Source organism: Benincasa hispida, chromosome 12, assembly GCF_027475165.1.
Source record: "Benincasa hispida cultivar pf3 chromosome 12, pf3_genome.v1.1, whole genome shotgun sequence".
Classification (NCBI taxonomy): Eukaryota; Viridiplantae; Streptophyta; class Magnoliopsida; order Cucurbitales; family Cucurbitaceae; genus Benincasa; species Benincasa hispida.
This window is the reverse complement of record NC_143489.1, coordinates 39471195-39483687: the sequence shown is the minus strand read 5'-3', so window position 1 is coordinate 39483687 and position 12493 is coordinate 39471195. Positions and strand designations below refer to the sequence as shown.

The window sequence follows — 12493 nt, the reverse complement described above, 5'->3', positions numbered from 1 at the left end:
TACAGGTAGATACCCTATCAAGAGAAGCTGGAAGAATTAAAAAAAAAAAAAAACAAAAAACAGAACAACAAAAAGGAAGCAAAGAGACACAGTACTGCCTTACTTTGATTTGAAGTTCATTATGAATCAATGGAAGAAAAGAATTATTTTAAAGAGCAAAATAAAAAGAAGAAGAAAAGCTTGATCTTAAAGAAGAAAGGATCCAATGCAATGAAATGGCATTTGATTTGGCAATAGAGCCACCATTCCAAGCAACCAAACTCCAAACCAACTTGGATTCCAGCCTTTCACTTTGTGTTTGTTTGTTCTTTTTTTTTTTCTTTATTTTTTTTTTTCTGACAGTCCTTTTGTTTTTCTGACAGTTTGTGGTCCCCCACACCCCCCATGTGCTTCCCCTTCATTTCTGCCACCCTTTCCACCCTTCACTTTGCCCCATAATCCCATCTCTATCCCCTAAACTAATTATTTGAGAGGATTTAGTAATCTCAAAGGGTTGAATGTAAAAACATTGAACACTTACTTAAAAAAATATGCATTTTTAAGTAGTTAAAACAATGTGATTGACTATTAATAGATTATAATGTAAAAAGGAAGTAGATTGTGAAAGGTGTATCATATCATCCATGAGTTACTTACTATTACTAATGAAACCCATCCATTAATAACTTTTGCTCTGTGTTGCAACTTGAAACTACTCTCTCTCTCTCTCTCTCTCTCTCTCTCCCCCATTGTTTCTTTCTTCTACCTTCTTCTCCACCAGAGCTCCAAGCTATGCTTTAATCCATCTTCTTCCTATTTCCTGTTCTCTCATACTCTGTTTCTCTTTCTCTATGGAGAAGAAACCCCATTTGGGAAACAACCATTTTCTCCTCATTAATCTCTTAGCCCTCTTCTCAATCTTCCTCTCTGCAGAACCTCAAGAACTAAGCCCTGATGCCCCTGCAATGGCGGCTCTGAAAAAGAGCCTTAACCCAACTGAATCCCTTGGCTGGTCCGACCCCAACCCTTGCAAATGGAATCACGTCCTCTGTTCCGACGACAATCGAGTCACTCGAATCCAAATCGGCCGCCAAAATCTTCAAGGTACGCTCCCTTCAAATCTCCAAAATCTCACTGCTCTAGAGCGATTAGAGCTTCAATGGAACAAAATCTCTGGCCCTTTACCAAGCTTGAGTGGATTAACCTCTTTGCAAGTGCTTTTGCTTAGTGGGAATCAGTTCACTTCGATTCCAGTCGATTTCTTCGCCGGAATGAGCTCTCTTCAAGCCGTTGAGATCGACGATAACCCCTTTTCAGCTTGGGAGATTCCGGCGAGTCTTCGAAATGCTTCTACTCTGCAGAACTTCTCAGCCAACTCTGCCAATGTTACCGGACGGATACCGGAGTTTCTCGGCGGCGAAGACATTCCAGGACTGACGAATTTGCATCTGGCTTTTAATAATCTTGAAGGGGGCCTTCCTTCTAGCTTCTCTGGATCTCAATTGGAGTCATTGTGGGTTAATGGACAAAAGAGTATTGATAAGCTTAGTGGGAGTATTGATGTTTTACAGAACATGACTTCTTTGATTGAAGTTTGGTTGCATTCGAATTCGTTTTCGGGTCCTTTACCAGATTTTTCGAGGTTAAAGGATTTGCAGGTGTTGAATTTGAGAGATAACAAGTTTACTGGTCCTGTTCCAAGTTCTTTAGTGAAATCTGAGTCGTTGAAAGTGGTGAATTTGACTAATAATCTGCTTCAGGGTCCAATTCCTCTGTTTAAAACAGGGGTTTCTGTGGATATGACTGATGATTCTAACAGTTTTTGTTTGTCAGTTCCTGGAGAGTGTGATACACGAGTGAATACATTGCTTTCCATTGTGAAATTTATGGGTTATCCTCAAAGATTTGCTGAGAATTGGAAGGGAAATGATCCATGTGCTGAGTGGATTGGAATCTCTTGCAGAAATCAGAACATAACCATCATAAACTTTCAGAAAATGGGGCTTTCTGGTTTGATTTCTCCAGAATTTGCCTCTCTTAAAGGGCTGGAGAGATTGGTTCTTGCTGAAAATAACCTCACAGGTTCAATTCCTGAGGAGCTTACAACCCTTCCTTTTCTAACTGAATTGGATGTTTCGAACAATCGGCTTTCTGGGAAGATTCCTAAGTTTAGGAGTAATGTAATGGTGAAGACCAATGGCAACCCTGATATTGGAAAAGAAAATAGTGATTCTTCTTCCAAGGGTGCTCCATCGTCGGGAAGTTCGAGTGACACAAAGGTAGTGGGTTCTAATGGTGGTGGAAACTCCAGTGATGGGGAGAAGAAACCTAGTTCCATGATTGGAGTCATTGTGCTTTCTGTTGTTGGTGGTGTGTTTGTTCTGTTCTTGATTGGATTGGTGGTTTTGTGTGTGTATAAAATGAAGCAGAAACGATTTAGCCAGGTGCAAAGCCCAAACGCGATGGTTATTCATCCGCGCCATTCAGGTTCCGATAATGAGAGTGTAAAGATCACGGTTGCTGGATCGAGTGTTAGTGTAGGTGCAATTAGTGAAACACAATATGGTGCTAGCAGTGAGACTGGTGATATTCAAATGGTTGAAGCAGGGAACATGGTGATTTCGATTCAGGTGTTGAAAAATGTCACCAATAATTTCAGTGAAGAGAACATTTTGGGACAGGGAGGGTTCGGAACTGTCTACAAAGGAGAGTTGCACGACGGGACGAAGATTGCAGTGAAGAGAATGGAGTCAGGAGTCATTAAAGGCAAGGGACTAACAGAGTTCAAGTCTGAAATCGCTGTTTTGACAAAAGTTCGGCACCGACATCTTGTCGCTCTTCTCGGGTACTGCTTAGACGGAAACGAGAAGCTTCTCGTCTACGAGTATATGCCTCAAGGTACACTTAGCAGACATCTTTTCAACTGGCCGGAGGAAGGATTGAAACCTTTGGAATGGACAAAGAGGCTGACCATTGCATTAGATGTTGCAAGGGGGGTTGAGTATCTTCATGGTTTGGCACATCAAAGCTTTATACATAGGGATTTGAAGCCTTCAAACATTCTTCTTGGAGATGATATGAGAGCTAAGGTTGCAGACTTCGGTCTTGTCCGTCTAGCACCGGAAGGTAAGGGTTCTATTGAGACGAGGATTGCCGGGACCTTCGGATATTTGGCACCAGAATACGCAGGTACTTGCCTTTGAATTTCTACCATTAGCTTTTGTTTACCACTTGCTTTTTGTAGAAATAACTTCACTGCATTTTCAATCAAGGTTAAGAAGCAGTACACTAATATGTGACTGTTTCATGCTCTGCCATCTATGTCAAAACATCTTCAATGTTAGATACAAAGTAAATCTTCTTCCATGGCTTAGTTAGAACTTAGAATGTACTTCGTTGGTGTACGGCAAATGCGTAGCGACAGATAGAAAGGAAGTGAATGGCCAATGGATCAAACTCTTTTGCCTGCAATTAAGTTTGTTCCGTTGGAATATATCTGCCATTGTTGTCTTTCTTCTTGAATCACCTTTTCATGGCAATGCAAATACTATAGACAGTGCAATAAAGTTAGGAAGCATAGAGTTTGTGCCATGCCTTTCATACAGCCATTGGTCCTTCAAGATTCTGAGATTCTCTAATCTTGTTAGGGTTCTTGAGCCCATTTTTGTGATGACTTGATACTAATGTAAAAGTCTTGTTCTGCAGTTACCGGTCGAGTAACAACTAAAGTCGATGTATTCAGCTTCGGTGTGATTCTAATGGAGCTAATCACTGGGAGAAGGGCCCTTGACGAGAGCCAGCCTGAGGAGAGCATGCACCTTGTAACTTGGTTCCGTCGGATGCAAATCAACAAGGATTCCTTCCACAAGGCCATTGATCCGACCATTGATCTTACCGAAGAAACGTTTGCCAGCATCAACACCGTGGCTGAGTTAGCGGGTCATTGTTGTGCTAGGGAGCCATATCAAAGGCCAGATATGGGTCATGCAGTCAATGTTCTATCATCCCTTGTTGAGTTTTGGAAACCAACTGACCAGAACTCCGAAGATATATACGGCATCGACCTTGAGATGTCATTGCCTCAAGCTCTCAAGAAATGGCAGGCTTATGAAGGTAGAAGTCAAATGGAATCGTCTTCGTCGTCCCTCCTTCCTAGCTTTGACAACACGCAGACCAGCATACCGACACGGCCATATGGGTTTGCAGAATCTTTCACTTCTGCAGATGGGAGATGAAACCTATTTCTCGTGTAAAAGGTCATCTTTTTGGCCTTGCAAGTTCTCATTTACTTCTTGCAAAATAGTGTTTATATGTAATTGTTCTCAACACTTCGATTTCCACCTATTTTTCATGTTTTTAGTATGTGTATTAGTATTTTGAAACAGAAGAGTGTGAAGAGATGGGGAAAAGGGATATTTTGATTCATCTCTTTAACTGTATAACACTTCGGGTGCACTTTTTTAGAATTAAAACCTCCATTCTTTTTCTTTAGTCTCCAAGATTAAGTTTGGTTCTAATAAAAATTTCTCGAGAATAAATGACATGAAAGTATCTGTCATGATGTTTAAAAATTAGCTTAAAAACATTCTCACACAAAGTAAATCATAGAATTTGCAGGTCAGTGCATTTTGTGAGTTTCGTCAAAACATTCCAACATAATGGTATTGGAGATTTGGAGCAAGGTTAAAAGATATTGGAAAAAGTATCTTTTTTATCATTAAATTTTATCCGCTTTCTATTTGGATCTTAAGTTTCAAGTTAGATTCGATTTTGGTTTAATCCTTAGATTTCAAAATGTTACAATTATCGAGATTTGAGTTACATTTTAATTTGGTTTCTAGATTTCAAGATTTGCACTTTTAATCTCGATTTTTCACTAAATACTCACTTTTGATTAATTTAAAAGAATGAAAAGAGTTATAATTAATTAAATCTGACTATTTTTTGCATCACTATTAAAATCAATTTAAATTTTCCCTTCATAATTATTTTAATTTAATTAATAGTCATTAATGCAAAAGAAGAAGTGAGTAGTTAGTGAAAGTTGAAGATAAAAGTATAAAAACTTACTAACCAAATTGAAACAAAATTCAAATCTCAAAAGTAAAATCGTAGCATTTTAAAAATTATGGACTAAAAGCTAAAGGTATGACATTTTGAAACTTAGAGGCCAAATGAAAACTAAACTTTTAATCTAGGACCAAAAAAGTATTTTATCCAAAGATATTTGATGAGATTCAACAATCATCAGAGTCAAACTGGCCAACTCAAATACCAAGGGGGTAGATCTCCATCTAAGATTACTTTCAAATTGAGACTATGTTTACTACTTTTAGAATCATCCAAATAATAATGTTGGAATGGCCTAAAAGGGTGCTATTAGGATTCCCCTAACAAAAAATACAATAGAAGAACTACGTTGCAATATCAAGAGAAATTAAAAGATCAAATCTTTCGAGAGGGTTATCTCTCCCAAAGTCCCATACTCCACAATACCCAAAATCGTTCTCCCTTCTAAGGTGCCCAACTTCCCTTATAAGTAACCAAGATACCATTTTCCAATTACTATTATACCCTTAGTACTATCCTACTAATATTTCCAATACATCCCTTACTAGTAATCTCATAGGTCCCCCTAAGTCAGCTAATGCCCAAATTGCATGGTGGACACCTATTACTCCATAATGTACACATACATGCTCAAACTTGATATACAAAGTCAATGCCTTTGCTCACACACATTCATAGTAAACAAGCACAAGCTCAATCATGCAAAACTAATCTCAACAACCAAAGATATTTGCATGCTTAAAAACAAAAGATCTCCTGTAGAATCCACTCAAAAAGATTCTGTCAGCAACCTAATTTCTATTTGGGTCTTCTTCTACAACTTGGATCTAGGACCAAATCATTACTCAACAGTGTAAATCCAACCATTCAATATCACCTTTCTTTGGAGGCAATGATATGATCCAGAAACAAGTACAATCCAACCATTCAATATCACCCACTACAATTAGTTCAAGACATGTTCCTTGGAACTAACTTGACCATCCAACTAATAAGCAAATACTAATGATGATACCTGTCAACTCAACAAACATTCCTTTTCCTTTACAGGCTATCCAACAAGGACCAAAATTTGCTGCATCCAGATAAAGAATGTACCAATTTGATCTAAACTTAACTTCTGCCTATGCTTTGCTCGTTTCGTTTAATGCTGAGTTGGGTTTCAGCATACTTCCTGTTGAGCAAACATAAACAATCTGCAAGATGGGTTAGTGTTAACATTAATGAATTGAGAAAGATTTGTATGTCCCCCGATGGTTTTGGCTGAATAAGGGACAGAATGGGATTCGTGAGTTTCATTCATGAACGTTGGTAGAAAAAAAATGTGTAATATGATAATTTTTCTATCATCCGACTCTATAAACATTTTTTAACTCGGGAGTAAAACGGGAAAATGTCGGTTTGTACCTATTTGATCCAATGGAACCGACTAAAAAAGGAATCAGACATTCTTAACGGCATATAAGATTTTGTTTCGTAAATCAAATGGCCCAATAAATAGAAGAAGACATAATTTATTGGGCTATTTGATTTAACAGAAACAAATTCCTGGACTGTGCCAACATTGACTAGATAAGCACAGTTTAGGAACAGTTATAAGGACTATGTTAGTTATAGAGCTTACATGACAGACAGAAGCATAAAATGACTATAGTATGAAAGGGATAGTCCTCACAACATTCTTCTTTGCATTACAGAATGATCGTAGACTATCTTCATCAACAATGCCGAGGCTCGATAAATGAACTCCATAATTCTCCATTCTTTTAATGTCTCGTGGAATGGGAGATTGCCAAAGTCCATCCCACCATGCCGGAGGGAGAACAGGGGTAAAAGCACACTGATTAGGCTGACTCGGACAGCTTAAAGGACCTGCAAACCTGTTCCAGATATGCCCCCAGCCAACCTGGTTCTTTAAACCTTCTCTCAGCAAATTACTTTGGTAGCTACTCAAGAATGAAAAGTCTGAACCAGTAGAACTGTTCCCTGAGCATATTTGAAATGTTATGTAAGAAACGGTTGAACAGATGTTCCTCAAAGAAATTGTTCTTTTCCTACATTATCCAACATGTAAAATGAATTAGGGATTTTTTCACAATACCGAGATTGTCAAGATTGTGTGCTGCAGCCAATGCCGCAATTAGCTGAGCATAGGTAGTACCAACACGCCGGTGAGCACCAGATATAACAGCATGCTTGGCACGGGATGCAAGAAAGAAATCCACAAAAGCAACCCATCTTGGTGATGGGCCCCAGTCCTTCACTCTGAAGTCCAATTTATGGAATTCATCGTGCGTTCCAGAGATGTTTCCTCGGAAGTGTTCATAATCAAAATGAATAACCTGAAAATAAATTACTAATAAAATTAGACCGAAATTCTATTTACAAGCGTACAAAATATCTGGGAGGCTATGACTGATCAATTATTTGATTGAGCATTGAGCATGTATTCTGAAAGTGGAGCTAACAACAGTTGTCCAGAAGTGATTCCATTCGAAGAAATGAAATTGCGCAATGTGGCAATTACCTCTGCAAATTCGCCTAAGATGAGCATGATACTTTTTACAAAATTTGGGGTATCTGATACTAAAACCAATCTAGGTTTTGAGACTGTGGTTAGATTAAGCATGGCTTTTCTGATGCACTGCACTGCAGCCTGTAAACCTCTGACAGACCTGAAATATGTATGCACGTTACTTAGTTAAAGGATTACAAAAGTGAGGGAAACTTCCCTATACTACGCGGTATTATGGATACAAATACAACTCCCGTTAATTAATTATAATGTCAGCATTCCTTAAGAATGATGTAAGATCTAGCAACATTGAATATTCTTTATGAAAGAAAAAATCCTAGTGCGAATTTAAGATTAAAGAGTAGGTACAATGGGAGCACTAGAAATTTTCCCCAAAGCTGATTGTACTGGATTTCTATCAATTTAAATGGAATCTATTGGAAGATGACATTCAAGATTGAATTCATAGCTAGTGGCAGTAGAGAGAGAAGGAAATAACAGTAGTTTAGTAAGACCACCTATTCATAAGCATCCGCATGTGCAAGGAAATATCAGGATCAGCCCCACTTTTCAGGACTGAGATCACTGCTTCTTCAACATCCTTTGAAGGAGATATAAGAACTCTCATCAGCTCTCCAAATACATTAGGTCTAGATTCTAAAACCTCTGGCCACCCAAATAAATTAGAAGCAGCAGCCCTCATAGCGGGATGTACATTCTTCAAGAAAAATTGAGCAGCCACTGCATCAGTTGTACCTTGGAACCTGATGCACTTTGGTCAGCATAAACAGAGTACAGATTGAGTACCAGTTTAATGTAAACTGAAAATTAAACATACCATATGATAGGATGCTCCCATTCCTTCCAATTACTGCATAGAACATTTGTCTGAGCAGGTTTTTCAAAATCATCAATTCGCATAATCAAATGCCTATTGAATTTCCTAACACAACCGTTAAGTCTCCACAAATGCTTGATTTCTTTCAAGGTAAACGTGATATCAGAATAAGAAATGTAGTCACCGAAAGGGAACTTTCCCCTGAAAATAGAAGTAATAACATAACTACTGTAAATATAGAGGGGAAAAATAGAGGAAAAAAGGAGGAAAAAGAATCATGAGAATAGGTCAAGTTCACATGCCCAACTACAACCCTATTCCATAGATATAGCACAGTTTCTTCTGATATTTGTCTGACCACTTCTTTGAAGCTATGCCATCCATTTAATAACATTTTTTTTTTAAAGGTATTGTAATTAAAGTGTAGGGTGGGGGATCAAACCTCAAACCACGAGATTTGTAATTAGAGTGCTTAACCCAAAAGTGTGAGGTGGGAGAATCGAACCTCAGACCTCGAGGTCGATACTACAGTTACTATGCTAGTTGAGCTACGCTCTTGTTAAATATGAAATCTGGTTAATTATAATTTATTATTTATAATAATTTTGATTATTGTTTTTTTTTTGGGGAAATTAATGTTAGTATTCACTTCAATAACTAAATCATAGCTAGAATCTTTTTTTTTTTTTTTGAAGCGGTATTGTAATTAAAGTGTGGGGTGGGGGAATCAAACCTCAAACCACGAGGTTGATAGTATGAACATTATGTCAGTTGAGCTACGCTCTTGTTGGCCATTTAATAACATTTTAACTGAGGAAAGTTAACGAATTTTTATATACTATACAAGATGCACTACTAGTTTGCCTATAACTTAAAATGTCAGTGAGAAATAGGAACTGTCATAGACACTAGATGCTTCTAACAACTCGATGCAATTATCGTATTCAAAACCAATATTTAAATAGAAATAAAAAGGCTCAATATACAACCAACATGCCTGGTTTGCCCAATAATCAAGGATCTGTTCAGCATTATACTTAAAGCTCCAGCAGTTAGAATCTTGTACATCTCATTCCCAAAGCCTGCCTCGGAGGATTTGCCCATGACAAAACCATGTTTGCAAAACTGCTCAGGAGGAAGTTGTCGCACTCTTGAAGCACCTACAATGAAAGCTATGTGAGCAATTATAGATCACAAAAAGCTAACAAGTTTTCCACCAGAAAACCATTGTGACAAAAGGTTTGAAAGTGAAGGAAAAGCCAAAATGGTTCATCACATAATTATCCATGGAAACAAATAGAAGATGAGATCATTATTAAGTTCAAGAAACCAAAAGTCAAGAGGTGGCAATCAAGACGATTAGCTTTAAAATTGTATTTGAATAAAGATTGTGCATAGACTCAAGCAAGTATCCACACCATCAGACGAAAACCAGTACTAACGTTCCTATGACTATTCTAATTCTAAGGAATGAATTATATGGGTTTCCTCCCTTCTGTATTATTTCATCAGAGGGTACACTACAACTTGAAAGATTCAATACGTTCCAATTTGAGGTCTCAGTACAACTGCTTAGCTTCACAAAAAGTCCTTGTGTGAAATCTTTATTCAATTCAAAGGTAGCGGTTCAAAGCCATTTCACTTGTTTTAAGGCTGTCTGTCTCTTTTACTAACACAGTGGACTACTTAAGAATCCAGTAAATAAACTATTAGTTACTACTGACTATACTAGCTGATAAACTAAAATAGTAAACTAGTGGCTGCAATTAACTACTAAGCATTGAACTAAACCAAACCAACCAGCAATTCATTTTCAATTTACTCCATCGAGTCCTCAACCTCAATTTCAATGCAGCTCAAGGAGACCATTCCTGCTGCTCATACCGAACCATAATGTAATCATGATTACTTTTAACCACACAATAATCTATTATTATCATTATGGGATTATTACCCCCCACCAACCAAGTGATGTGGTCTCTTTGACCTGCCAGAGAAAGAATGATAATGATATTCCGCTCTTCTGCTAATTTTTTTTTTAAAAATATATATACATATAGTAAGAAGCTGAATCTATCATTAAGCACAAGAAACAAAAAAACAGCCCAGGGTTGGGATACAGGGAAAAGTTGATTAAAGACTTTCTTTTGCACCAGTCCATTGGCATCTGTCTTCCTATAAACTTCTAGCCAGGTGAAAAAAATATTCTCTTCCGGAACTTTGACTTTCCAAATTACATTTGGGAAGCCCAAGGTCTTCTCAAGTTTCATCCACTGCCCTTTTTCAACTACTTTCCCCCCTTACTCCCTCGTTCTTCCTCATTCCTCCATTTTGATTCTACTTTCGTCTATTTTCACAGTCCATACCAATATGAAATCAAACCTTCATGAAATGTAGGATACCATCTTCATGACGAGAGATTAATGTAATGGAGAGACTTGAGAGTGGCAATGAAGGAAAGCTAATGGGATTGAAAGAAGATGCAAGAAGACAAACAGATTCATAAGGTATTTTCATAAAAGATATGACATTCTTAATTAAATTAGTGAGCATGGACAAAATACCTTAGTTTTTTATCTTGGACATTGTTCTCAACACCTCCAAATCATCAGTATTTTAAATTCAACCGATTCTCCTAATACACTCACTATAGAACGTATCAGAGGACCATTAGAATGGCAAAAAATCGAAAAACGCCCTCGTAGTCATGGAAAATGAAAACAATCAATTCACTAACCTGGCCTAAGAACCAAAAAGGAACTGATTTCCCGCAACTATTAATTACTATTAATTATTCATATAACTATATGACGATCAACAAAGTGAGTGCAAACAATTATCAGAAAAGAATATAAGGAAACATTACCATTCAAATAAAAGTGATTTTGAATAATTGTTCTTACTCTCAGGCTTTCCTTCCAGACACCATCTTTAAAGGACTCTCCCATCTGCTCCACCGTCGCGCAGGAGCTCCGGCTTCCCTCCATTCCACTCTGAGCCGGAGTTTCCTCAACGTCGTCGCCATTACCAAACTGATCAGAGGTCGATTCTGATTCTCGAGCTTCCAGCCTCATAAGAATATTGAGCATCAAAAATCCAATTGCAGCACCGACAGCGCATAGAACAACGACATATCGCACAAAGGATGAGGATCTCTTCCTCCGGGATCCACCATGTCTCATTCTTCCTTTGGTTTCACGATCTGCTGCTAGAGATTCAGATTATCATTCCCCAAACGGAAATATGAATTGGAGCTCAGTGTGAACTTTTTTTTGTAATTCGTGGCTTAATACTTCATGTCTAATCCAGCTTAAAGCTAGGGGTTTCCCGACGGCCAAATCGGAGAGAATTAACTAATTACAAACAAATTATCTTATAAGCATAGTATTAAATGATGGGTTAAAAAATATTTTTAGTCCTAGAATTTGATGAAAGTAATAATTAAATTTGAGTTTGTGACGATTTAGTCTCTGAATTTTTAATTTTGTAACAATTTAGTCTCCAAATTTTAGTTTGTAACGATTTTTTCTCTGAATTTTACATTTTATAATAATTTAATTCATGAACGTAATAATTTAGCCCTTATGGCTTATACTTTTAAACTCGTAACCATTTAGTCCCTTACATAAACAAATTTATTAAAATTAGATGTTAATTTTTATTATTTTATGATGTAGAATTTATATTTTATAAAAAAAAATATCAAGTTTCTAATTAGTTTATCATTTTATTTAGACAAGAAATCTCATTATATCTTCACATTAATTTTTATAATAAGGACTAAATTGTTACAAATCTTAAAGTACAATGACTAAATAATTACATTGTAAAGTTCAAAGACTAAATTGTTACAATATTAAAAGTTCAGGGACTAAATTGTTTCAAACCAAAGTTCAGGGACTAAATTATAACTTTTATGAAAATTTATGGACTAAAAAGTGATTTTTAAACTTAAATGATATTTCCATCGTATTTTCACGTTTCTATATGTTAAAATCTACATGAAAAGTGAATCGATATTTACATCATGTAGTAGAAAAAATTTACAAAACATAAAACATAAGTAACAAAATATCATTAATGTAAAGATA

General features: G+C 36.9%; 2 protein-coding genes across 2 annotated transcripts; one reads left to right on the top strand and one right to left on the bottom strand.

Moving 5' to 3' along the window:
* Positions 1-609: 609 nt before the first annotated feature.
* Positions 610-4470, top strand: TMK1 (transmembrane kinase 1). The gene is made up of 2 exons (XM_039018418.2): positions 610-3168; positions 3685-4470. The coding sequence occupies exons 1-2, from the start codon at positions 831-833 to the stop codon at positions 4212-4214; spliced, it is 2868 nt and encodes a 955-aa protein (XP_038874346.1). The 5' UTR covers positions 610-830; the 3' UTR covers positions 4215-4470.
* Positions 4471-6357: 1887 nt separating this feature from the next.
* Positions 6358-11767, bottom strand: LOC120092597 (uncharacterized). The gene is made up of 7 exons (XM_039050732.2): positions 11269-11767; positions 9400-9562; positions 8403-8603; positions 8083-8328; positions 7577-7724; positions 7151-7391; positions 6358-7035 (listed from the first exon to the last, which is right to left on the bottom strand). The coding sequence occupies exons 1-7, from the start codon at positions 11582-11584 to the stop codon at positions 6698-6700; spliced, it is 1653 nt and encodes a 550-aa protein (XP_038906660.1). The 5' UTR covers positions 11585-11767; the 3' UTR covers positions 6358-6697.
* Between the last annotated feature and the right edge of the window lie 726 nt (positions 11768-12493).

Coding starts and splice junctions, on each gene's coding strand:
- LOC120092597 (XM_039050732.2), bottom strand. CDS start 11,584: ATGAGACATGGTGGATCCCGGAGGAAGAGATCCTCATCCTTTGTGCGA. Junction 8,604..9,399: donor TTGATTATTGGGCAAACCAG/GCATGTTGGTTG, acceptor TTCTATTTTCAG/GGGAAAGTTCCCTTTCGGTG. Junction 8,329..8,402: donor TGGGAGCATCCTATCATATG/GTATGTTTAATT, acceptor AAAGTGCATCAG/GTTCCAAGGTACAACTGATG.
- TMK1 (XM_039018418.2), top strand. CDS start 831: ATGGAGAAGAAACCCCATTTGGGAAACAACCATTTTCTCCTCATTAAT. Junction 3,169..3,684: donor TTTGGCACCAGAATACGCAG/GTACTTGCCTTT, acceptor CTTGTTCTGCAG/TTACCGGTCGAGTAACAACT.